Genomic DNA, 21,866 nt, shown 5'->3' on the forward strand with positions numbered 1-21,866 from the left:
CCACCCCCAACCTGCTCCGCGGACTCTCCACGCCCTGCTCGGAGCCCGTCGGTCTGTCCCCCTGTAATGAGGGCCGATCTGGATAACTTGGCATTGGGGAAGGCCTCTCCCACCTCTCCCCACTCCCTCTGATTGAGCTAAAGCCCTCCCCCGCTCCCCCAGCCCTAACCCCCTCCTCTGCCCCGGCCCCACCAGGCCCCAGCAGGCCCCAGCGAGGACTCAAGGATCAGGCTGGAGGTGGGTTTACTGACATTCCTGCTTCGGGTCAGGAGAGGCAGATCTGGAGAGCAGAGTCAGGAGGGGCCGGCGTGGACCGTGGCACAAGGCCTGCACTCCGCATGCACCGGCAAGTCCATCTGAGGCCGGCCCATGGCAGTCTGGGGGGGACGCCACACACCCGCTCCGCACTCGGCCAGGGCCCTCCCACACTTCCACCACCCGACAGAGGGGGACGGCACTGTCCTTGTTACCCTGATGAGGACACTTAGGCTCCCGGAGGGCCGCCGAGCGCTGTAACCTGCCACGGTCGGACTGCTGGGAAGTGCCCGAGGCCAGGACCGGCCCCCTCCCCAGCCCAGGTGTGCTTGGACAGGAAGGGGGGCTGCTCCCAGGTCGTGAGGAAGGGCCCTGGGGTGGAGGGGGGTGGTCTCAAGCAGAGCAGGAGTCAGGGTCAGGTGGGCTGGAGCGCGGGGCCCCAGGGGGTGGCTGGGACTCAGCTGTGGTAGAGCCGCAGGCACTGCGCGATCTCCTGGCGGCACAGCGGGCACGTGCGCAGGGGCTGGCAGCACTGGTGACAGCAGCAGACGTGGCCGCAGTTGAGGAAGATCATCTGGGCCTGAGGAGAGACCGTGGGCGCGTCTGGGTCCCGCCCCTGCCTGTCCTCGGTGATGGAGGCCCCGGACCGCCTGCTGTCCCTTACCCTCAGAACCTGCTACCACGGTCCTCACGCCCCATCCCAGGGGCACACGAGTCTCTCCCGGCCACCTCTCTTGCACCCTCCGCGCCTAAGAGCTGCCCAGGAGACCATGGTGGGTCTAACCCGCCCTGCTGCTGGACCTGGAGGCTGTCCTGGAGCACTTCCTCTTGGCAGGACTTCCCCCGAGCAGATAACCGAGGATGTGCTCCTAGCCTGTTCAAGGCTGCTCGGTACAGCCCGCTCGGTAGAGCAAACGGGGCGGGGAGGGGGCAGGGCCACTGCCCCAGACTTACCTCCCGCTCCAGGCACACGACGCATTCCGAGGTCGGCATCTCCAGCTCCACGGGGGGAGCAGACGGGGTCGTGGGCTCGGGAAGCTCCTCGGGGGCAGTGGGCACCTCCAGGGCTCCAAGGGCCTCACCCTTGGGTGGGTTCGGCAGCTCTGTGGGGACCAGAGGGACAGGCTGAGCCAGGGTCATGTCCCCATGATCCCAACCCCGCAGGGGGTCCCCTGGCTCTGCCTGCTGAGTGCAGTGCGCCAAGGTGGGACACTCAGATCCCACAGGAGGGCTAAGGGCCCCCTTATTGCTTCTGAGCCTCATTCCCCATCTGTCAGACAGGAGTGCGGGCTCGCGGGCAGGGCAGGCCACAGTGCTGGTGACCTGGGGCCTCTAACCCCGGACCATTGCCCGGATCCTTCACAGCGACCCTACAGGGAGGCCTTGTTGCTTTCATGGAAGAGCAGCCGTTTGCCGGAGACTAACGGACCCCCCACCCGCCAACCCCCTGCCACCAGAGCCATGGGGCAGGAGCCCTTGGTAAGGGGCTCTGTTGGGGGACAGGGGCTGTGCTCACAGCTTCTCTACCAGGTCTCCCAGGAGACCACCCAGGAGCCTGGAGAGGAATGAGAAGGCCCCAAGGCTGCCCCTCACCGCCCTAGAGCAGGCATCCCCTGCGCGGGGCCCAAGAGCAGCGCATCAGAATCAGCCCTTACAAACCATCTTTCATGATCACACAACGTACACCACAGCCCTGAGTCCTCTCCATCCCCGACGCCAACCTGATCTCGGTTCAGCTTTTTCCATCTACCCTGTGGTTTGAATTAGGAGTTTTCATAACTGGAAAAGCCTGAAGATTTTCTTTTTTAAAGGCTGTTACAACACTAGGCTTTCTGAAGGTACCATGGTGCCCCCAAGCCATCACTGTAAAGGGTTCTTCCGTGTTTAACGTGACACCAAGCGAGTTCTGGGAGCAGGAAGAGGATGCCAGGACAAGGACCGAAGGTCCCCCGCCCCTTCTGCAGCCGAGGAGGAGCCGGTCCACTCAGCCTCCCTGCAGCTGGGCGGCGCCAGGAAGAAGCTGTAAGCAGCCTCGATGGGGAAGGACCTGCTGGTCGCTTCTGGCTCCTGCTAGCCCTGGGGATATTTTGGGAGATGGTGGGAGGCAACCATCATCTGAGGGGCTCAGAGTGAAGGACGTTTGTCTGCCAGGAGGGGGCCCCCAGCTCCTGATGCCAAACTTACCCGGACTGCAGTGTGACAGGAGGAAGGTAGCAGTGCTGGGGAAAACCGGCAGGGGAGGAAGGGTCCATTTCATACATTACTTGCTATTACAGAACTATTAGTTAAATGCATTTTTTAGGTTGGGCCAATGTCCCTGGAATAAAATTTTCTGGAAAGCTGGAGCCTGTGGACAGGACACAGCCGCCGGCCCAGACACCTAGGGACCTCCTCCTCCCCACCAGCAACCAGCTCCTGCCTCACCCCTGCAATCTGCCCTGTCCTGAGCCGCCCCGGCCGGAGACGGCGCTGTCGTGGGCTCGCCAGCCCCGCAGCCCAGGCATGCCCTCTCCTTCGGTCCCTGCCCGACTCCCTCCCGTCTCAAGCCCACTCGGCCTCTTCTCGGGGGAGGCATGAAGCTCAGCGGCCCAGCCATCGGCCAGCTGTGTGCCATTATGGGAAACACATTAACTTCTCCGTTTCCTCCTCCGTCAAATGAGAACAGCAGCAGTCGCCTCACGGGGCTGACACGGCGCCACGCCACGGGGCAGGTGCGGTGGTCGGCAAATGCCCAGCGCCTGGGGGGTGCTCAGCCCACGGGAGCCCCTGCCTCCCACATCCACTCCGATGTCAGGACAGCAGCGAGGTTTCCCGGGCCTCCAGACACAGGTAGGAGTGCCTTCACGAGCCACCTTTACCCCTTCGCACGTCATCACAAACATCCTTCCACGTCCACACGGCAGGCCTGCTCCAGGCACAGTGTCAGGCACTGGTATGGCTGCTTTTTCCCTCTGTGCCAGGGCCCACGGTGTGCGGCTCCCAGTGTCCGTACAGTAGCTTTAGGGAAGGTTATAGGACAGGCACCAGAAGGAAGCTTCTCCCTCTTCCCCCCCACCCCCCACACACCCATTTTTATGGCCTGTTTTTTTCCATTTGGAAAAGCTATTCCTTTAGGAGGAAGCCTTAAGGACTGGTAGGGGCTAGAACCAGCCCTTACATCTCGTCCTGAGACCCAGCCCCCAGCCCCTTGAGCACAGTTCACAGTGAGCCTGGGGCCTCTGCTCAGGAGATGCCCCATACGGGTACCTGGCCGGATCCTGGCTGCGGCCAGCAGCTCCCGCACCCTCCGCAGGATCTCGTGCTGCAGGCCAGCTTCCGAGACGCCCACCTGCCACAGTTCAAGGAAGAGCAAGTTAGGGCCTGGGAGGTGGGCTGGGAGCTCGCTAGCCAGGGCAGAGCCACCAGGACCACCACCTTCCTGGCTTCTGGCACCTTCACCTGGAAATGTGGAGGCCTGGGCCCCCGGGTCAGCATGCGGCAGTGCAGCACCCTAGCTGTGAAGGTGACCAAGGGGCAGGGAGGGACACTGAGACCCCAAAGGGAACACCGGTAAGAGCCATGGTTTAGCATGGGCTTGCCCTGCACTGGGGCAGGGACCCTGCTGATGGCTTCACTTGTGAGACCACACGTCCCCCCGCGACAACAGGGGAGTCAGGACCCACAGTCAGAGTTCACAGGAAGGGGCAGGGAGTTCCCATTGAGATCGAGCTGCTAAGAAGCGGCAGTGTCACAGACCCTCGGGTGACACAGTCCCTGTGTGTGACCCATCAGTTTCTGGGTCAAGGACAGGCCACATGGCAGAGTGACAGACAGCATGGCCTCTGGGACCAGACCACCCATGCTCGAGACCTGACTGCTGGGTGACTTGGGGCAAGCTACCACCTGGCCGTGTCAGCACTTCCTCCTCTGAGAAACGACAAAGAGGATACCCGCCTCACTGGCCTGTTGGGGGGTTGGCATGGGAAAAGCCCTCAGAACAGTGCCTGGCACTGGCGAGTGCTACGGGGCTGTGGGCTGTCCTCGTCATCCGGCTCTTTCGAAGAGTAAAAGAACTAACACAAGCCGGAGTTCAGCCTCCACCCAGGAGGGCCACAGGCTCAGGCAGTGCTGTCCTTAAGAGGGCTGCGAAGGTGGGGGCGGGCCAGGGCCAGACCCGACAACCTCCAAAGACTCGTCCTGGGCCTACAACGTGAAGGTCCAGTGTGAGTGGGGGGAGTAGTCTGGGGTCAGGCAGAGGGTGTGCAGGTTACCCCCAGGGCGCCAGGGACCCACATGGTGGGTGTTCTGGCTTGTGAGGAAGCACGGGGGCCCCGGAACACCGGTTCACAGAAGGCGGCACCCAGAGCAGCAGGAGGGCAAGCTGACCCCAGCGGCCTGGACAGCGGCCTCACTCAGCCCTCCACCTGCCCCAAGGGGCTGCCGCCTCACCTTGGCCAGGTCGGCAGGGCTCATGCGGCTCAGCGTGTCCAGCGAGATGCGGTGGTGGGCGAACAGGGGCAGGTAGTGTTCCGCCGAGAGATCCACCAGGAGGGCGGCCAGCTGGCGCTCCAGGCCCTCCTCCTGCAGGACAGACCCAGGGGAGAAGCTGACCACGCCACCAACATGGCCTCGTTATTTACAGCAACAAATCGAGGCTCTGAACACATTTAATAGAATATACAAAACACTTCCCTGCAACTTTTCCTACAAAAACGATGTGAGCACAGAGATAAAGACGCAAGGAAGTGCATGGCCCGTCTACCTGTTCAAATCAACGAGGGCAAATTCAGATACTAAATACTACGCACTTGTTTGGAAACGATAGGATGACCTACTACGTGTGTGGCTGGAGAACTGCCCGTCGTTATCGTTAGGAGAAAAAAAACAGTTTGCCACAACAGTGTGTACAGAAAAGGACTTCATTTGCATTAAAAAACAAAAACCCAGTGTGTGCTGGGGGGCGGGAGGACCCCATCCGTTCTGCCCACGGCGGGGGGGCGGGGGGGGTTTGCAGGAGGCTCCTGTGGCCTCCCCCCGCCGCTGCGCACACGGGCTCTGCCCCACACCAGAAGGAAGGCACCGCTCTCCCTTTTCTGTCCCCGCCAGGGCCTAGCACAGGACCTGGCACGCTAGTCACCGGAAACGTGAACAGAACGGAACCAGAAAGCTCAAGCAGCGGGCACCCCGAGGCGCGGGAGGCTCTCCGAGACGGTGGAGGCCAGCATCCTTACCTGCAGCTTCAAGGACAAGGGTTTCTGGTTCAAAAGCCGTTGATACTGAATCAGCCAGTAGTTTTCCTGCTTGGTTTCGCTTTTGGCTTCTAACTCTGTCTGCCAAGGACAAAGTCGGCATCATTAGTTACGAGTCAGTAAGTAAAAACTGTAATGACAGTGACGATCGGGACCGAGCCTCCGGCTGGCGGAGTGCACTTGCTTTCAACAGAGAACTGTCGCAGCCACCGCGGTCTCACCACTTAAACTGCTGATCTGGGAAAGGCAGGAAGTGCCTCGACCCCAGCTTCCTGCCGCGAACAATCTCAGCCGGGCACACCTGTGCTTGAGGCCCGACTCTGGGCTCCGGGCGCCTGCCACCAGGCCCTGCGGGCCCCTGCTTGGGCTCACGCTCCGGTGACAAGCAGGGAGAGACACAGGATTCTAAGGACAATATGAGCATCTGGAGTGGGCTTCACCCTTCTGACAGAGCTGGAGAATGACGGACATGCTACTGAAACGGAGCCCTTCATTCCGCCGCGCACAAGTAGTCAGCGACGCCTGCTCTGGCCTCACGTGGCTCCAGGTGCTGAGGCCAGTGCCCCGAACCAATGACACAAACAGCATCAGCAGCCGCTACAATTTTCAGGACGCTATGGGCCAGAGCCCGCTATGCACCCAGTTTCCTGAATTCGCCAGCTCCATGAGGGGGTCTGACTTCCAGGGTGAGCAAAGGGAGGTTCAGAGTGATTAGGAACCTGCCCAGGGTCAGGCCAGGACTTGGACCCAGGCCTGTGTTGCTTGGGGAACTGTGCTCTGAGCAAGCAAGGATTGCAGCCACACCCTGGGGGCCAGAGGAGATGTGGGCATTGAGATTTCTGCACAGGCCTTGGGGACCAACTGTCCTCTGGTCATCCCTCCCAGACCTTGCCGAGCTGTGGCCCTCCGAAGGTTGTGGACACAGCTCTCTTCTGGTGCCCATGACCCTGTCAAGGCCTGCTGAGGTGAGGCTTCCTCCCCTGGGTGATGAGTGCTCTGAGGGCCCTGGAGGGTGGGAGCACAGGCCAGAGCACACGGCCACTGACGCGCCATGCTAACGTGTGTTGGCGTGTTAATACGGTTTGCAGGCGACGGCAGCAGGGCACCACGAGCAATGGGCAGCTTCTGATCGGCCCACGCACACCACAGGGGCTAGTGTGGGGCTATGAAGCTGGTCTCACTCTTCCCTGCTTTCTGCACAGGGTTCCGCCCACAACGGAGCTCAGAGACGACCTGGAGCCTTAATGACACCATAGGATTGACAGCCTGAGCCCTGGACTCTGTCCCCAGTGCTCCGATGCACACGGGGTCTGGAGGAAATGATTCCTACCTGCTCCCTCTAAATGGGGCTCTGCCACCCTGACAATGTACCAGAGTCAAACCCACTTGGGTACAGCCTGTCAAAAGCTTATGAGACAGGGGCGCCTGGGTGGCTCAGTGGGTTAAAGCCTCTGCCTTCGGCTCAGGTCATGGTCGCAGGGTCCTGGGATCGAGCCCCACATCGGGCTGTCTGCTCGGCGGGGAGCCTGCTTCCCCTCCGGCTCTCTCTGGCTGCCTCTCTGCCTACTTGTGATCTCTGTCAAATAAATAAATACAAATCTTAAAAAAAAGCTTACGAAACAGCCTGCCCTTGACACAAAGTTCTCTCCCGGGCATTGGTTTAGAATAAATACTCATGACTGCTCTTGATACTTAGCTACAAAGACAGAGAGCATTCCTTAGAAAAGTAAAGAGCTGGAAGTAGTCTGAATGTTTGGCAACGGGCTAGGGTGGCCCCCCCGAATGCAGCCAGGAAGCAGGTAGAGGACATGTGAGGGACACGACGAGAACGGATGCAAATGAGCGGGCTCGGAGCGCGTGCCCTCTTATGTTTACAGGACACACGCGTGCGCAGCTGTAAATATGCATCGTGGGGCTCAGAAAACAATCAGAACGTCAGCATCAGAGAACTCTCAGAAGAGTCGTTCCTTCGTGTGTCCCATCTTTTCTTTGATGAGCAACTGTTACTCAAATAACAAAAGCACCTCTAAGAATGGCGAGAAGGTGTGGGGGGAAAGCGAACCCATGTGTGATATGGAACGCAGAAGCCAAGCGCACCAGAATTTCCCGGAGCTCTTCCTCTCGCCGTGTCTTTTCCTTGAGCAGCTGCTGGAGCAGGGAGCTCAGGGCCCAGCGCTGCTCGGCGATCACCTCCTGCAACATAAGAGCACGCCCAGTGCCGCTGGAAGCTCACCGCTCTGGAGCCAGTAGCCCCCCTGCCAGCGGGTGGCGGGATCCCCCCCTTCATTTCCCAGAAGGCAGCTGGGATCCCACAGTGGGTCCAACTCAACTAGGCAGAGGGTTGGGGGACAGAGGCGAGGGGCCCCATTGCCCGGGCATCCCCTCCTCATCTTCATCCCGTGGGGGTCAGGCCAGGTGTGGGATCTAGTGACCGATGACAATGGAATGGTAAGAAACAGCAAACAAAGGCAATGACAAGCCGCAGGTACATGACTGCAATCTCACGGACTACAGAGCATGTGGGCGGAAGCACAGGCAAGGAGGGTTGGCGTGTAACCCAACGTGGGTCTGGAAGGTTCTACCCAGATGGAGGCACATGCAAACTGGAGTGTGGTCCTCACTTGTGTCCTCACTTGTTTCTTACTCTTAGAAACCCATGGAGGCCCCCACATGGGAGCCCCACAAGCTCTGACAGGCAGGGGACATGGGCACCTGCCAAGCACAGGGCTGCATCTTCTCTGATAGCTCCCCCTCCCCTCATCTCTAAGACCATGGCAAGGCTCACAAAGGGCTTTGCATTGGCTAGCTCGCCCCAGTGTGATGGCCCTAGGACACAGGCTGGGCCTGGAAGAGGAGTTCCTGTTGCGGAAGGGAGAAATGGAGGCCTAGGAGGGGAAGTGACCAGCCTTGGGTCACATAGCACATCTGTGGCAGACCTGAGACTAGGATCATAGACCTTGGCACACTTTCACTGAGTTGAGAAGCCATGGGACAATTCAAGACTTCTCTGCTGAGGACAGACAGACACAGGGACAGACAGAAGGCTCTGCTCAGAAGCCTGATATGGGGCCCAGGTCCTCCCACACCATTGATCCGTCTGCTTTCGAACATGTGGGCGGAGATCAAAGCAGGGTAAGGTCCAGCCCTCTTTCCCCACCTGCCCAGGACACACAGCTTGACTACAAAGAACAAAGCCCAGGTCCCAGACATGCAGTCCAGAATGCCGCCTGCTGGGCCCTGCCACCCCCACGCTCTATAAGCAGGACCCCCAGGCAGAGCTCCCAGAGAAGCCACCTGCAGGGAGTGACACAGTAACAGCTGGGCCCTCTCCTCCAGACATCCTTGGGACACCAAGAAAGCTCCTTCCCCAGAGAAGGTCAGCCCGTGAGTTGAACCTGCACCCCAGAAGCATGGCTTAAAGACACGGGGAGTTCAGCAGTGACCCTGCTTCAAAACAAAGAAAAGGCAGAGATGGAGATGGGCCTGGGTGAGCCTTGGCAATGAAACCCTCCTTCCTCTGACCCTCCTGCTGAGCAACAGGCTGCCCCGAACCTAACGTTGGCCTGCGCTGGGCTCGCCCCCCAGGCTGTGCTCCCATCATAGCCACAGAGGAGCCTGCCTGCCTGCTGGGGAGCACTGCGGGGAGGGAGGCAGGGAGGAGGGGCAGGCTGGGAGCCCTACATACCTGGAGTGCCTCTGTGTCCAGGGACTTCCTCTTTACCTCCAGCTGTGTCAGCTGCAATAACTCAGTTTCTATTAACTTAATCTAAACAGAAGACGAAACAGGGTTTTTTTATTCACATTAAGCAAGGTTCAAATCTGTGCTGCTCTCTGAAGGCTAAGTGGAGTCTAAGAGACCTTTTGGGGGTGGGGGCTGGGAATGAAGGGGACTGGGGTGCCTTGGGAACCCCCTCAGCGGGGCTTTAAAAGAATTAGTTGTTTCAGGGCCCTAGTGCTTGGGCAGGGCATGGACAGGCCTGGCCTTAGAGGGCCCATTCCAGGGAGGCTCACGGCTTATGGAATTGAGATGGTCCTGCCTTTAAGGTTCAGACCAGAGTGCAGAATGGACATGGGTCCTCACAGAGCCTGGCACTTGCTGGAGCCTCTCGCTTCCTCTAACTGCCATCACAGAGGAGAGCAGAGGGTAATGGACTGAGAATAGCGATGGCGGCAGCTGATGCTTCCAGAACATTCTGTGTGCAAGGCTCGTGCTGTGTACTTCATCTGTGTCATGTCATCGAGTCTCCCCTAGTTATTAGCAGGTATTATTGCCTCCATTTTACAGATGAGGAAACGGAGGCTCAGAGAGGTTAAGTAACTTCAAGGACACAGAGCAGGTTGGTGAGGGAGCCCTTTCCCAGGCTTCTCCCAGCTCGGGGGCTGAAGGGGAACGGTTGGCCAGCTGCGTCAGAACCACCCAGAGGGCGGATGTCTGGGGTCAGACCCCACAGCCAGTGACTTCTCCACCCTGAGCCTGTGACCCTCTGGCCCTTGCCCCTAAGTTCCTATGGCCCCACCAACCCTGGTCAGAGGAATGAGCTTCATGTCCGGCAAGGTGGGATTGAAATTAAAGAGGGGAAGAAAAAGGTTAAGTTGGTTTGGGCCAAAAAAAGAGAAAAGAATACAAAGAAAAAAAACCATGCGAAAACGTAAAATTCAAAGTGTGCTGAAGAGGACGCGATGAGCATTCCCGCAGCCTGAAAGCTCCCTCCGTCTCCAGCCCTCAGGAAAGCCCAGGGGGCCCAACACAGCCGGGTCAGCGGCAGAGCCCAGACCAGAGCACAGCTCCCTCCAGGCGAGGCGGCCTCCCCTGCCCGCCAGGTGAGACACCCCACCAGCCCCGGCTCCCTCGGTTCAGAGCTGATGGAGGCCGCCAGGGTGGAGCTGACTGCATGCCCGGGCGAGGGGCTCCTGCCTGGGGCCCGGTGGACGCAGGGGCTGCCCAAGCAGTGGCCCACGGGCATCCTGAGAAGGAGCGGAACCCGTTACACTGCAGGGGTGGTGCGGGGTTGGGTGAGGGGGATGGCTGAGCTGGCGCGTGAGAAGGCCAGTCTGCAGTCTGGGAAAACACGCAGGGGGCCAGTGGCGGCCAGTGGCGGCCAGTGGCGGCCGCACCCCCAACCCTCACCTGGTTCCTGATCTGCCGGTGCATCAGGTCTTTCTTCACCTGGAGGGCCTCAAACGCGGCCTTCTGCATGGCGCTCTGCAATGGAGACACCGGTCGGCGGCTGCCCGGGGCCTCGCGTTCCCAGGGGCCCGGGCCAGGGAAAAACCCACAATGTGCTCAGAATCCTTTAGGGAAGACCTCTCTGTCTCAGAGGGAACGTAACTCCTCAGCTCACTTGTTCACATTCTAGAAATAACCCCTGTGCAAGGCTTCCTAGCGCTGGACACTAGGTTCTCTGGCACAGAACTTCCGCACGGGGGGTGTGGTGCCTTCACTGCCCTGTTTCACGAGGAAGGCGAGGGGCCCAGAGGGGCGCCGTCTGGAAGCGAGAAGTCGAAAGGCCCTAGACGCTCTCCTGTGGGCTCCGTCTCCACGGAGTGATCACCACGTCCTGCCCCGAAGTCCTCACGAGGGAGGCTTGTCTAGATCTCAGAGGCCAGAAAACCACCCTGCTCGCTCCCTCCTCTCCTGAGGGTCTGCCAGTTCTAAACATACTAAGCCTCTTGGGTCTTCTAAGCTGAGGACAGGGCTCCATGCAGACTTTCCATGTTCTGCCTCTGGCTCCCTGTGCCCGTCTCGAGCCCCTCCCCTCACGCCCTGGGCAAGGGCTCACCTCCTGCAGGATCTGGCTGATGGCTTTGTTCTGATCCATCTGCTGCCATGACAGAATCTGCTGGAACCGCTCATCCATTTCGGCCATGCTGCCAGAAAGACAGCAAATTAATTCACGCTCTGAACGTTTTCTGAGCATCTACCAAGTGCCAGGAACCTTGGAGATCAAGATAAACCAGGTACTCATTCAATAATAATAAGAAGCACCTGCTGGGGGCTGCCTCCTGGGCCAGGCACAGACATGGAGTCTGTCTTAGAAGGCAGGAGACAGACTCGGTGTGTCTAGCTCCTCTCATCCACCCCTCCATCGGAATCCCCTCTACGGTCGGTGCCCTTTGAAGTGGTGGCCTGCCTTCGGCCCTCGCACCTCCACCAGCAAGGAGCTCATGACCTCCCAGGTGGCCACTTGGACTGAGAGAGCTGCACCTGGGACAGCGACATCCATGCCCCACCCGACACCCCCAGCATCTTCCACCTCAGCCATGGGTCTGCTCTTAGATCCTGGAACAAATCTAGTAATTTTGGCACAAAAATCCAAATCTTGAAGCCCCACGTAGGTCCATACTTTGGCACATTCTTGGTTTTGAGTTTGTTTCGTAATAATAGTTGTTATTTATTGGCCCCCTTTGTGGCAAACACCATGCTCGCTAAACCCTCTAACCACTCCAGGGGGAGGTACTGTGACTTATCCCAATTTTTCTGATAAGAAAATTGAGGCGCAGAAGAGAAATGGACTGACCCAACACTTCAGTTACAGAAGAAGGGGAAACCTGAGACCAGGTCTATCTGCCGCCAGGGCCCGCACTAAGCTTCGTATTCTACCACCAGGAAAGGAAGAAAGTCCCCACACGTGTGAGGACACAGGGAGGCTGACAGCTGTGTCTATCACCTAGACAGGGGGAGAAACACCAGGGCTCCTGGCCTGTCTCTGAAGCACCAAGAGCTCTTCTCCTCTCCACCTGGCTGTGCCAACACGTGTGGCTTCTTCAACAGACTGACCCACAGTGATGCAGTGAACTTGGCCAGCCAGACCCAGAGCTGTCACCCGCGTGAAAGCAACCTCTCACCATCCCCTCCAGGGCATGCCGCCCCCGGCCTTTGCAGACCCTCGGAGGTCAAGGTGTGCACCATGGTCAAGAGCACACTTCCACTCTGCCTGGCTTTGAACCCCAGCTCTGCCACCTGCTGGCTGGGCTTCCGTGGGTGTGTCATAGAGTCTCTCTGAGCCTGAGCTGTGGTGGCAATACAGGGCTAATGACACGGTCCCTCAGAAAGTCAGCAGGCCAACACACAGCCCTTGGCCCAGTGCCTGGCTCACAGGAAGTGCAGAAAGTGGGAGTGACTGCTGTCACGTTACCAGCTGCTGACCCAATCGTGGGGTCCAGGTCCATGAGGAGACATGAAGAGCAGTCACCACTTGCCCGACGCACGACCAAGGTTGGGGCAGGGATCGCAATGCCCAGCGCTCACCCCACGGTTCTGGGCCCCGAGCTGGTGCCCCCAACCCAGGAAGCCTGTCCTTACCTTACCTGGAACAGGCCTGCTGGACCAAGCTCTGCCTCTGAGACTCGTAGGCCATCTGGACGAGCCGGCTCTTACAGCTCTCGGTCAGCATCTGCTGCATGGCGGCTGAGGAGACAGGGGGTGGGGTTGAGGGCCACGGCTCCTGGGGACCTCGGTGGGTTCACCTCATCACCCACCCCACAGTCACCCTTAAAAAACACTTTTTTAAAAAAAGATTTGAGGGGCGCCTGGGTGGCTCAGTGGGTTAAGCCGCTGCCTTCAGCTCGGCTCATGATCTCAGGGTCCTGGGATCGAGTCCCGCATCGGGCTCTCTGCTTGGCAGGGAGCCTGCTTCCTCCTCTCTCTCTCTGCCTGCCTCTCTGCCTGCTTGTGATCTCTGTCTGTCAAATAAATAAATAAAATCTTAAAAAAAAAAAAAAAAAAGATTTGAGAGAGGGAGAGGGAGAGCGTGCACGCATGCGAGCAGGAGAGGGGCAGAGGGGGTGGCAGAGAGGACCCCCCAGCAGACTTTCTGCTGAGCACGGAGCCCAATGCGGGACTTGATCTCACGACCCAGAGATCATAACCTGAGCTAAAACCAAGAGTCAGATGCTTAACTGACTGAGCCACCCAGGCGTTGCCCCTCCGCCCTGCCAAAATTTTTAAACTGTGGAAGTAACTTAAGCTTGAAAAGGCTAATTATAAAACACCAAGCAGCACACACACAAAATCTTCTATAATCCTATCACCCAGAGGTACTGTGATATATGTTCTTCTAGTCAATTTCTAACGCATATTTATGCATTTTTTAAAAAATTGGAATGAAAAACTGAAAGCAGACAACTCAGCAGGTTTCTGTACACCCACAGTCAGAGCAGTGGGAGTCACAAACACCAGAAGGTGGAAACAACCCAAGTGTTCATGAACAGACGGATGAACAAGTTGGGGGGGGGAGGGAGGAGGCACACAGATGGAATATTACTCAGCCTTCAAAAAGGAAAATTCTGGCCCCTGCTGAGCAGGGATGAACCCTGAGGACATTCTGCTGAGTCAAAGAAACCCGTCGTGAAATGACAAATACTGTAGGGTCTTGCTTATGAGGGTTATTTAGTGTTATCAGATTTGGTGAGACAGAAAGCGGAATGGGGTCCTACGTAGGCTGGGGGAGGGGGATGGAGCATCTGTTTATCGGGGACAGAACTGCGGTCAGGCAGATGAGGCTCTGGGCCTGGACAGTGGCAGCCGCTCAGCAATGTAGGTGTGCTTTGGGCCTCAGAATTGCACGACTGCAAGTGGTTAAAGCAGCAGAGTTTAGGTCATGTATTTAACCTGACAAAAAAAATCACGATGTGACCACACTGACCACACCACTTCTCACTTTTCGAGACTGCCTCCCCACGTGCACGTGGCTGTGTGAGGCACTGGCCACAGGTTCCTGCAGGACACGGATCACCAAGGTTTAGAGAATGCTCTATTTGGGGCGTTTGGTCTCTTTTGCAATTATTAAACGATAAACGTCCTTGCTCAAACATCCTTATGCAATTAGAATATTTCCTAAGATTAATTTTTGAAAGAGCACAGTTTTAAGGCCGTGAATGACAGGAGTTACCCTTTCTGCCCTCCAGAAAGATCCTGCTGATTCATATTCCCTTTGGCAGGGCCCAGGACAGCCCGATACCATACATCCTCAACAAGGGTTATTACCTTCTCTTGACTTTATGTCATTTTTATGGAAATTTATTTTAGTCATAAAAATAGTACATGATCACTTTTGAAAAGCTACGCAATAAGGAAGCTTGAAAAGGTGAAAACAAAAGTCCTCGGTACTGACACTATTCCTAATCACTTGATTTATTAGTAAACATCCTTTTGGAGATGCAGACACAGTTTTTCTTTCTAAATGGTGGATAACAGGGACCTTAAAATAAGGACATTGATGACACCTCATCGGGAGGGAGTGAGAGGAAGTGGTGTACGCACGGGGTTTGGCACAGGGCCTGGCGCACAGTATCCCACCGCGCCCGGCTCCAGTATCCAGGCTCGGGAGGACAGGGGCCAGCCAAGAAGAATTATTCCTTATTTTAAAAAAGGAGGAACAGACTCCTGATTTCCTTGGCACACGGCTTGATGCTTTCAGCGCTCAAGATCAGATAGGGAGCCCCTCCCGCCACCATCAACTGTGGACACAGTGTGGTGCCCCAGGACCACTTCTTGGGAATGGCCAGATAGGGAGCTCCGGGCAACAGAGGAGGGGCCGACACACCTCTTGATAATAGAAACCCTCCAGCCTCTCCGAAGTGCCCACTCAGTGCCAGGCAGCACAGCATCTGACCCTCAAAATGACCCAAAATGAGAATTACTGTTCTCCCCATTTCGCAGATAAAAACACAGAGGCTCGAAGGAGTTAGGGACCAATAGTGGCCCCGAGGTCATATGGCTTGCTCTGGGTTGAGCCTGACCTCAGGGCCCTCCTGGACTTCACTGCCCCGTCTCGAGCCCATAGTACCTGACCTACAGGGAGAAGGTGGCCTCCCCTCGCCGCCTCCCGAGTCAGACAAGCTCTGTTCCCAGGACCCTACACCCCTCCCCACTCACAGGCAATCTCACGTCTCCGCAGGTTCTCTGTCTCCTCTTGGGTTATGGACATCAACTGCTCCATCCTTATTCTAGGAACAAAAAAATTAATAAAATCCATCCATTTACTCAGCAGATGTAACACTTCTGACAGGGAATCCCATCAGAGCAACGCCACCTTCTCGGGGAAGTCCTCCTGGCTGAGCCCACCCAGACAAGCTCCTGCCCCACCCCGCCCCACCCCGGCTCGCCGGCAGCCCTGCATCAAGACCTGAGCATTCCCTTTGGAAAACGGGCAAAGGACAAAAATGGCCACTTCACGGATGCTTAAATACAAGTGACCCGTAACCACCCAGAAAGAGGCGTCCATCACGGATAACCAATCTCGCCCACAGGCTGGGGGGCGGGGAGCACTGAGCACCGGGGCAGCCTGAGAGGAGCAAGAACCGGCGAAGTGTCTTCTGGAAGGCAGTGCAGCAAGACCCATCAGAAGGTTGTCTGATCATTTCCTCCACAAATACTCATATCAATACCTCTGGGTATGTTTAGGAGATAGTCACTAGAATAGTGGTGGTCGCTATGAAACTCTGGGAACTCACATGTCACAGACGACTAATTCAGGTACAATCACACAATAAATAGCCTACAGCTATTGGGAACAAGGCTGCTGGCGGGGAGATACACCCATGATACAGAAAATGAATGTTAAGAAGCTATTGCGTGGTGGCTGTGTCCCCCTGGTAAGCTAGTCCTCGTGGCGCAGACGGAACCGCTCTCTGAAGGGGTATGCTTGGTTGAAAGCAGCATCTGAGCACCTCTGCCTCCAGCCCAGGCCCACGGGCTGCTCAAGGGAAGGTCACAATGACACGCACCGTGGCCCTGACCGCTCTCAGCTCCCGCAGCACCATGGCTGAAGGGGCCAGGTCAGGGGACCACCCTGCTGTTCTTCCCAAACGGCCAGGGGCCTGGAAGGCCGGCATAGGGACTGCAGCAGGGCCCACACTGCTATTCTGGGATTCCTGGGAACTAGAAGATTCTGGATTCCAGATAATCCCGCAGGGGAGAGGGGAAAGTCGAAAGGGAGCTCTTCCTTCTCAGCTACCCTTTCCTAAAGCGGTGTGTCTCGATAAACCTGGAAACACGGAAAACACAACTGAAAAAACCCAAAGATCACCGCCTCTAATTTCTGCCTCTTGGCAATGTTTGGACACCACTCAGGGTGGCTCTTTGCGCTCTGAGCACAGATCCAGGCCGTGTCTTGAAGAAAAATGACACTGCTTCACTTTAATTCCGGCCTCTTCTTTTCTACTTTGCAACAGACTGTTTCCCTTAATGAGAAATGGATTTTTCTCTGATTTTTTTTTAAAAGATTTTATTTATTTATTTGTCATAGAGAGAGAAGCGAGAGCAAGCACAGGCAGACAGAGTGGCAGGCAGAGGCAGAGGGAGAAGCAGGCTCCCCGCCAAGCAAGGAGCCCGATGTGGGACTCGATCCCAGGACGCTGGGATCATGACCTGAGCCGAAGGCAGCCACTTAACAAACTGAGCCACCCAGGCGTCCCTCTCTGATTTTTTTTTTAACACTAGCCATACAGTGGACAATACACGTGTTTTTATTTACCTCTCAGTTTTTCTCAGTGTTAAACTTGCAGGCAGTGATTCTATTTAATTCAATATTCCCTAAGGAGGTGAATCCCCTTACAGCTTTAGGAAGACTTTGTGGCATAATCCTTGAGAATCCCAAGATCTTCTCTCCCCGAAAGCTCTTCCCTGGCCCCAAGGCAGCACAGAGATAGTGCTAGAGCGAAACACTAACCTTTCATTTTCCAGCGACTTCAAGATCTCAGAACTTTTCTTCTGCCTGTGGAGTAAACCCGAAGTGTGAAGGGCCACTACAGCTGTCACCAGTAGGCCTGTTCCCGACAGAACTGCCCTGCCAGCGCTGCACTGGCTGCACAGAGGGGGCTTAGGAACCGGCTGGGGTTCTCAGTCCAGAACCTTGGGGCTCTGTGTCCTTGGGCAGGGACTCAGCCACACCAAGTCCCAACTCATCTGCAAAATGGGATCCTCATAGCAAAAGCCTCCCGGAGTACTTGTCGAGTGAATGAGAGAGTACACACAAAGGGCCCGGCCCGTAAGCAGCACCTGACACAGGGCAGCTTTCCGGGACACCCCGGTGCGGAGAGAGCACGCCGCTGGCACACGGCAGGCCTGCCGGCTCGCTCGGGCCCCGTGGAACTGCTGCGTGACGGAGCGAGTGAGAAGCCAGGGAGGCCTGGAAGCAACAAGGTCGCGGCAAAAGCCCGTTCTGGAGGCTTTCCACAAAGGCCCCCAACTAGAGGTTCTGGAGACTTCTATCTGGCTTCCTTTCCCCCAAGCCCACTGAGGTCGGCTCCTAGCAGCACCTACCCTGGACAGGATTTGATAAGGCAAATTTCAATACAGCTGACCTTAGCCCAACGGGTCATTGGAACCTAAAATACTGGAGCAGAGTATGATCTCAACTCTCTTGCTAAAACCACTCATTTCACAGACCAGACCCCTGGGAGGCACGGGTCCAAGGACAAGCTATAGACCAGGTCAGGCCCGGCGCAGACTCTTTTCCCTTCGGGCTGGTGCAAAAAGTGGCACCAAGGCCGGACCCTACCGACAAAAGCCTCAGGCAGGGGTTGAGACTAGAGACTGTAAGTGAGAGAGGGACCCCTGGCCTGGGCTCTTCAAAGTGTACCAACGTCAGGGAAGGTCCCTGGGTCTGGGGAGTGGGGGCCTGACCTCTGGTTCTCCTGCAGGAGTTTCTGGATCCGGCTGGAGATGTTCTGCTCCGTCTGCTTCAGCTGCTCCTGCAGCCGCTGGCGCTCGGCGTCCAGGTAGCGCTGCCGCGCACTCAGGCCTTGCTCCAGCCGGAACTGCTCCTGCAGCGGGACAGGCGGCCTGAGCGGGCAGCAAGGGGCCCCGTCCTGCCAGGCCTTTCTGTGTCATCTTGGCCCTGGTCTTCCCCTCTCTAGGCCCCGGGGAGTCCATTAAGCATGAGGAGGCTGGGCTAGGTGTTCTTCCAGCCACCCCCGCCCAGGCCCTGGAAGATCAAGGGAGAGCGCTTACTCCCACCGCCTCCCCGAAGCAGCGGGCCCCCCGGCAGGAAGCCTGCAGACAAGCCCACCCCACTTGGCCGTTCACAGACCTCCTTGACCGTCTGAAGGATCTCGTCCTTCTGATTGTTGCTCTGCTGGAGGAGCTGGGCATGCTCTCGCTGCCCGAGTTCCAGACGCCGTTCAAACTCCAATTTCTCCAGCATCTTCTGTTCCTGCAATAACACAGATCCTGGTGATGGCTGGCAAGGCTCTGTGGTGTCAGGACTTGGGAGCAGGGCGAATCCGTGCCTCAGCTCCCAGGAGTGCGGGCTGTAGGTCTGAACACTGAGCAACACCCTCCAAGCCCAGCGCCTCCCGTTACCCCCCGCCCCTGCTGCAGGGCCCAACTGTAATAAAACATTGTTTACTGTCAGAGCCTAGGGCTTTGGAGTCTGAGGTCCCTGAGCCTCAGACTGCTCATCCGTGGTGGAGAAACCCTGCCACCACTGAGGCTGCGTAAGGATGTGGCGAGGCACGGTATCAAGAGAGAAACTTCAATTTGCCCTCTAATTTGGAGACAGGAAGAACTCTTTCCCTCAAATCTTTTATCCTAGATCTTTGATTAAAAACAAAAGTGGCCAAGGAGGATAGACATTTTCTTACCTTCCTCTTCTCGTAGTCTGAGAACCTATTCTGGGGGGGAAAAAGACAGTGGTCAGGAGAAGGGGGCAGCAGTGGGATTCCCAGTCTGTGGCCAGAATCTTGGGGCAGCCAGACACAGGCTTCAGCCCCAAAGCACTGCATCGGAGTTGGGGGGGGCGGGTGGGAATGAGGGGGAAGGGTAGTCTGATAGAGGATCCCAGAGGGTTCCAGCGGACAGCACGGAGGAGAACCACCGGGCTTGGCTCACTGTAGCAAGCTCTTCAGGAGGGTTCTATGGGTGAAGCCCCGAGAAGGTGTGGTGCTCAACGAGGGGGATCAAGAAGTGGGATGTGTGGTTCCCTATCCGTACAGTATATCCACAGTGCCCCTGAACTCCAGCCGTCCAAAACAAACGCACAAAGGGACACGTACAGGCTACTGCAGAACTGCTGTAAAGAGTGACAACCCCAGGAGCACCTGGGTGGCTCAGTGGGTTAAAGCCTCTGCCTGCGGCTCAGGTCATGATCTCAGGGTTCTGGGATTGAGTCCCGCATCAGGCTCTCTGCTCTCTAGAGCAGAGAGCCTGCTTCCTCCTCCTCTCTCTCTGCCTACTTGTGATCTCTATCGGTCAAATAAATAAATAAAATCTTAAAAAAAAAAAAAAAAAAGAGTGACAACCTTGGCAACAGCTCATCGACTTCAGTAAGTCACGGCGACTCCATGCAGCGGGTCACACAGCTATGCAATAACAGGGCAAGGGGTGGGGAGCTGCAGAGAAAGGGGCCTGCCACCTGCCGCTCTGCGCAGCGGGATCCTGTTCTTGTAAGAACGGCAACAAAACTCAACTCGGAGTTTCATACCTGTTGAGATCGGACTCAGGAAGGAGATGCATTAACAGTTTGTGACGATTACCTCTGGGGGTGGGTTGGGGGAGGGAGAGGAGGGGACATGCGCTTAGTTTACATATTTCCGTATTGCTCAGACTGGTAACGAGGAGCAGGAGTTCCTCTTGTAGTTAAACATCAACAAACACACACAGGTATCTTTAAGTATTTTTAAATACTTAAATAAGTATTTTTTAAAAGATTTATTTATTTGACAGAGATCACAAGTAGGCAGAGAGGCAGGCAGAGAGAGAGAAACAGGATCCCCGCTGAGCAGAGAGCCCGACGCGGGGCTTGATCCCAGGATCCTGGAATCATGACCTGAGCCGAAGGCAGAGGCTTTAACCCACTGAGCCACCCTTAAATAAGTATTTTAAGTATCTTTGTATTTAGTTATCCAGCTCAGAGGCCAGGATCAATCTGTCTGAGCTGGAAAAGCAGCATATTATAAGGAAATTGGGTTTGTCCTATGCAGAAGTAGGAGTAAAATTTTAAAAATTAACTTTCAATTATACAGATAATGTCGGAGTATATTCTCCTTATGAAAAATTTTAAAAACAGCCTATATGGTATCCATAGACCATTCCCCCCAGCCTGATCCTGGTTTCCTCCAGCCCCCCTGCCATGTAACTACCATTATCAGACCCAAGTACACACATTTACATATAATTTGTGCTTCTGGAAAATAGAGAAGATCTGTCTGTGTGTGCTCACATATAAATGTGTTGCAATGAAGGCAAAATTCACATTCTGTAAAATTCATTCTTTTTGGTATGCAGTTCTAGTCATGTAATGGTCACGATCATCAAGGCAGAGAACCACTCCTTTACCTCCAAAATTCCCTTGTGCCCCTCTGTCATCAAACGGTCCTCCTACCCATCCTCCTGCCCCCTTCTCCCCCCAGTTAATGGCCATTGCTGATCTGTTTTCCTATATATTTGAACCTTCTTTCTGAACATAGAAGGGCACTATACTATCTCCATGTTCTGCAGCCTGCCCTTTTCACCCACCCATCTGTCCTGTGATCCAAGTTTGGATAGATCTAGGGCATAGTAGGGACAGGACACAGCTGTCTCAGCCTTTGCCCACTGACAGACATTAAGGGGCCTTCCAATATTTCCCTACTGCAAATAAGGCAGCAAGGAACATTCTTGCCAATGTCTCCTTGGACAAGTGTCTCTCTCTGGGTATGTGCCGAGAATTTGGAATCCTGAATCATGGGCGATGGCCATGGTCATTTAAATTTCTGACCCCTATTACCAGGTTATCTTCCGCAGTGGGAACACCAGTTTCCATTTCCCAAGAGCAACTGATGAGGCCACAGTTTCCCTACACTCTGGCCAAGAAATAATCAAAGTGACATTTGTGCCAATCTGAAGGAGGTAACAGTATTTTGTTGTTTTAGTTTACTGGTCTCTGATTACTAGGGGAATTGGGCATTTTTTTCCGCATTTACCAATTATCTGTATTGTTTTTTGTTTAAGTTTTTACATAAGCTTTACAGCCAATATAGGGCTTGAATGCACAACCCGGAGATCAAGAGTTAGGTGCTTTATTGACTGACCAGCCAGGTGCCCCTCATCTGTACTGGTTTACTCTGTAAAGTACCTGTTGACAGATCTTTGGCTTTTTTTTTTCCCCCCCTCTCGGGATGGTTTGCTGTGTTTTACTGCTTTGAAAGAGCTCTTTATATATTCAGCCTGCTAATCCTGCATCAGAAATGTTTGCTGCATTCTCCTCAAGGATTTTGATGGATTCCTTTCTCATACTGAGGTCCTTGAGGAGAACACAGGCAGCAACCTCTTTGACCTCAGCCGCAGCAACTTCTTCCTAGGAACATCGCCAAAGGCAAGGGAAGCAAGGGCAAAAATGAACTATTGGGACTTCATCAAGATCAAAAGCTTTTGCACAGCAAAGGAAACAGTTAACAAAA

General features: G+C 55.8%; 1 protein-coding gene across 3 annotated transcripts in view; it reads right to left on the bottom strand.

Annotated features, from left to right (window-relative positions):
- Positions 1-226: 226 nt before the first annotated feature.
- The window catches only part of LRSAM1 (leucine rich repeat and sterile alpha motif containing 1), a 39,292-nt gene continuing 17,652 nt past the window's right edge, over positions 227-21,866 (bottom strand). For 2 of the 3 annotated variants that reach the window (XM_059141369.1, XM_059141368.1), the window contains 15 exons: positions 19,071-19,100; positions 18,518-18,640; positions 18,112-18,251; positions 17,156-17,200; positions 15,361-15,431; positions 12,792-12,891; positions 11,264-11,351; positions 10,612-10,686; positions 9,169-9,249; positions 7,581-7,676; positions 5,466-5,564; positions 4,684-4,815; positions 3,502-3,583; positions 1,210-1,358; positions 227-835 (listed from right to left, as the gene is read on the bottom strand). In XM_059141369.1, coding sequence (XP_058997352.1) covers positions 713-835; positions 1,210-1,358; positions 3,502-3,583; positions 4,684-4,815; positions 5,466-5,564; positions 7,581-7,676; positions 9,169-9,249; positions 10,612-10,686; positions 11,264-11,351; positions 12,792-12,891; positions 15,361-15,431; positions 17,156-17,200; positions 18,112-18,251; positions 18,518-18,640; positions 19,071-19,100 — 1,434 coding nt within the window. In that variant the 3' untranslated portion in view covers positions 227-712. The remainder of the gene's footprint in view (positions 836-1,209; positions 1,359-3,501; positions 3,584-4,683; positions 4,816-5,465; positions 5,565-7,580; positions 7,677-9,168; positions 9,250-10,611; positions 10,687-11,263; positions 11,352-12,791; positions 12,892-15,360; positions 15,432-17,155; positions 17,201-18,111; positions 18,252-18,517; positions 18,641-19,070; positions 19,101-21,866) is intronic. The other variant, XM_059141370.1, reaches the window with a different exon arrangement.

The sequence above is a fragment of the Mustela lutreola genome, chromosome 12, assembly GCF_030435805.1.
Source record: "Mustela lutreola isolate mMusLut2 chromosome 12, mMusLut2.pri, whole genome shotgun sequence".
NCBI lineage: Eukaryota > Metazoa > Chordata > Mammalia > Carnivora > Mustelidae > Mustela > Mustela lutreola.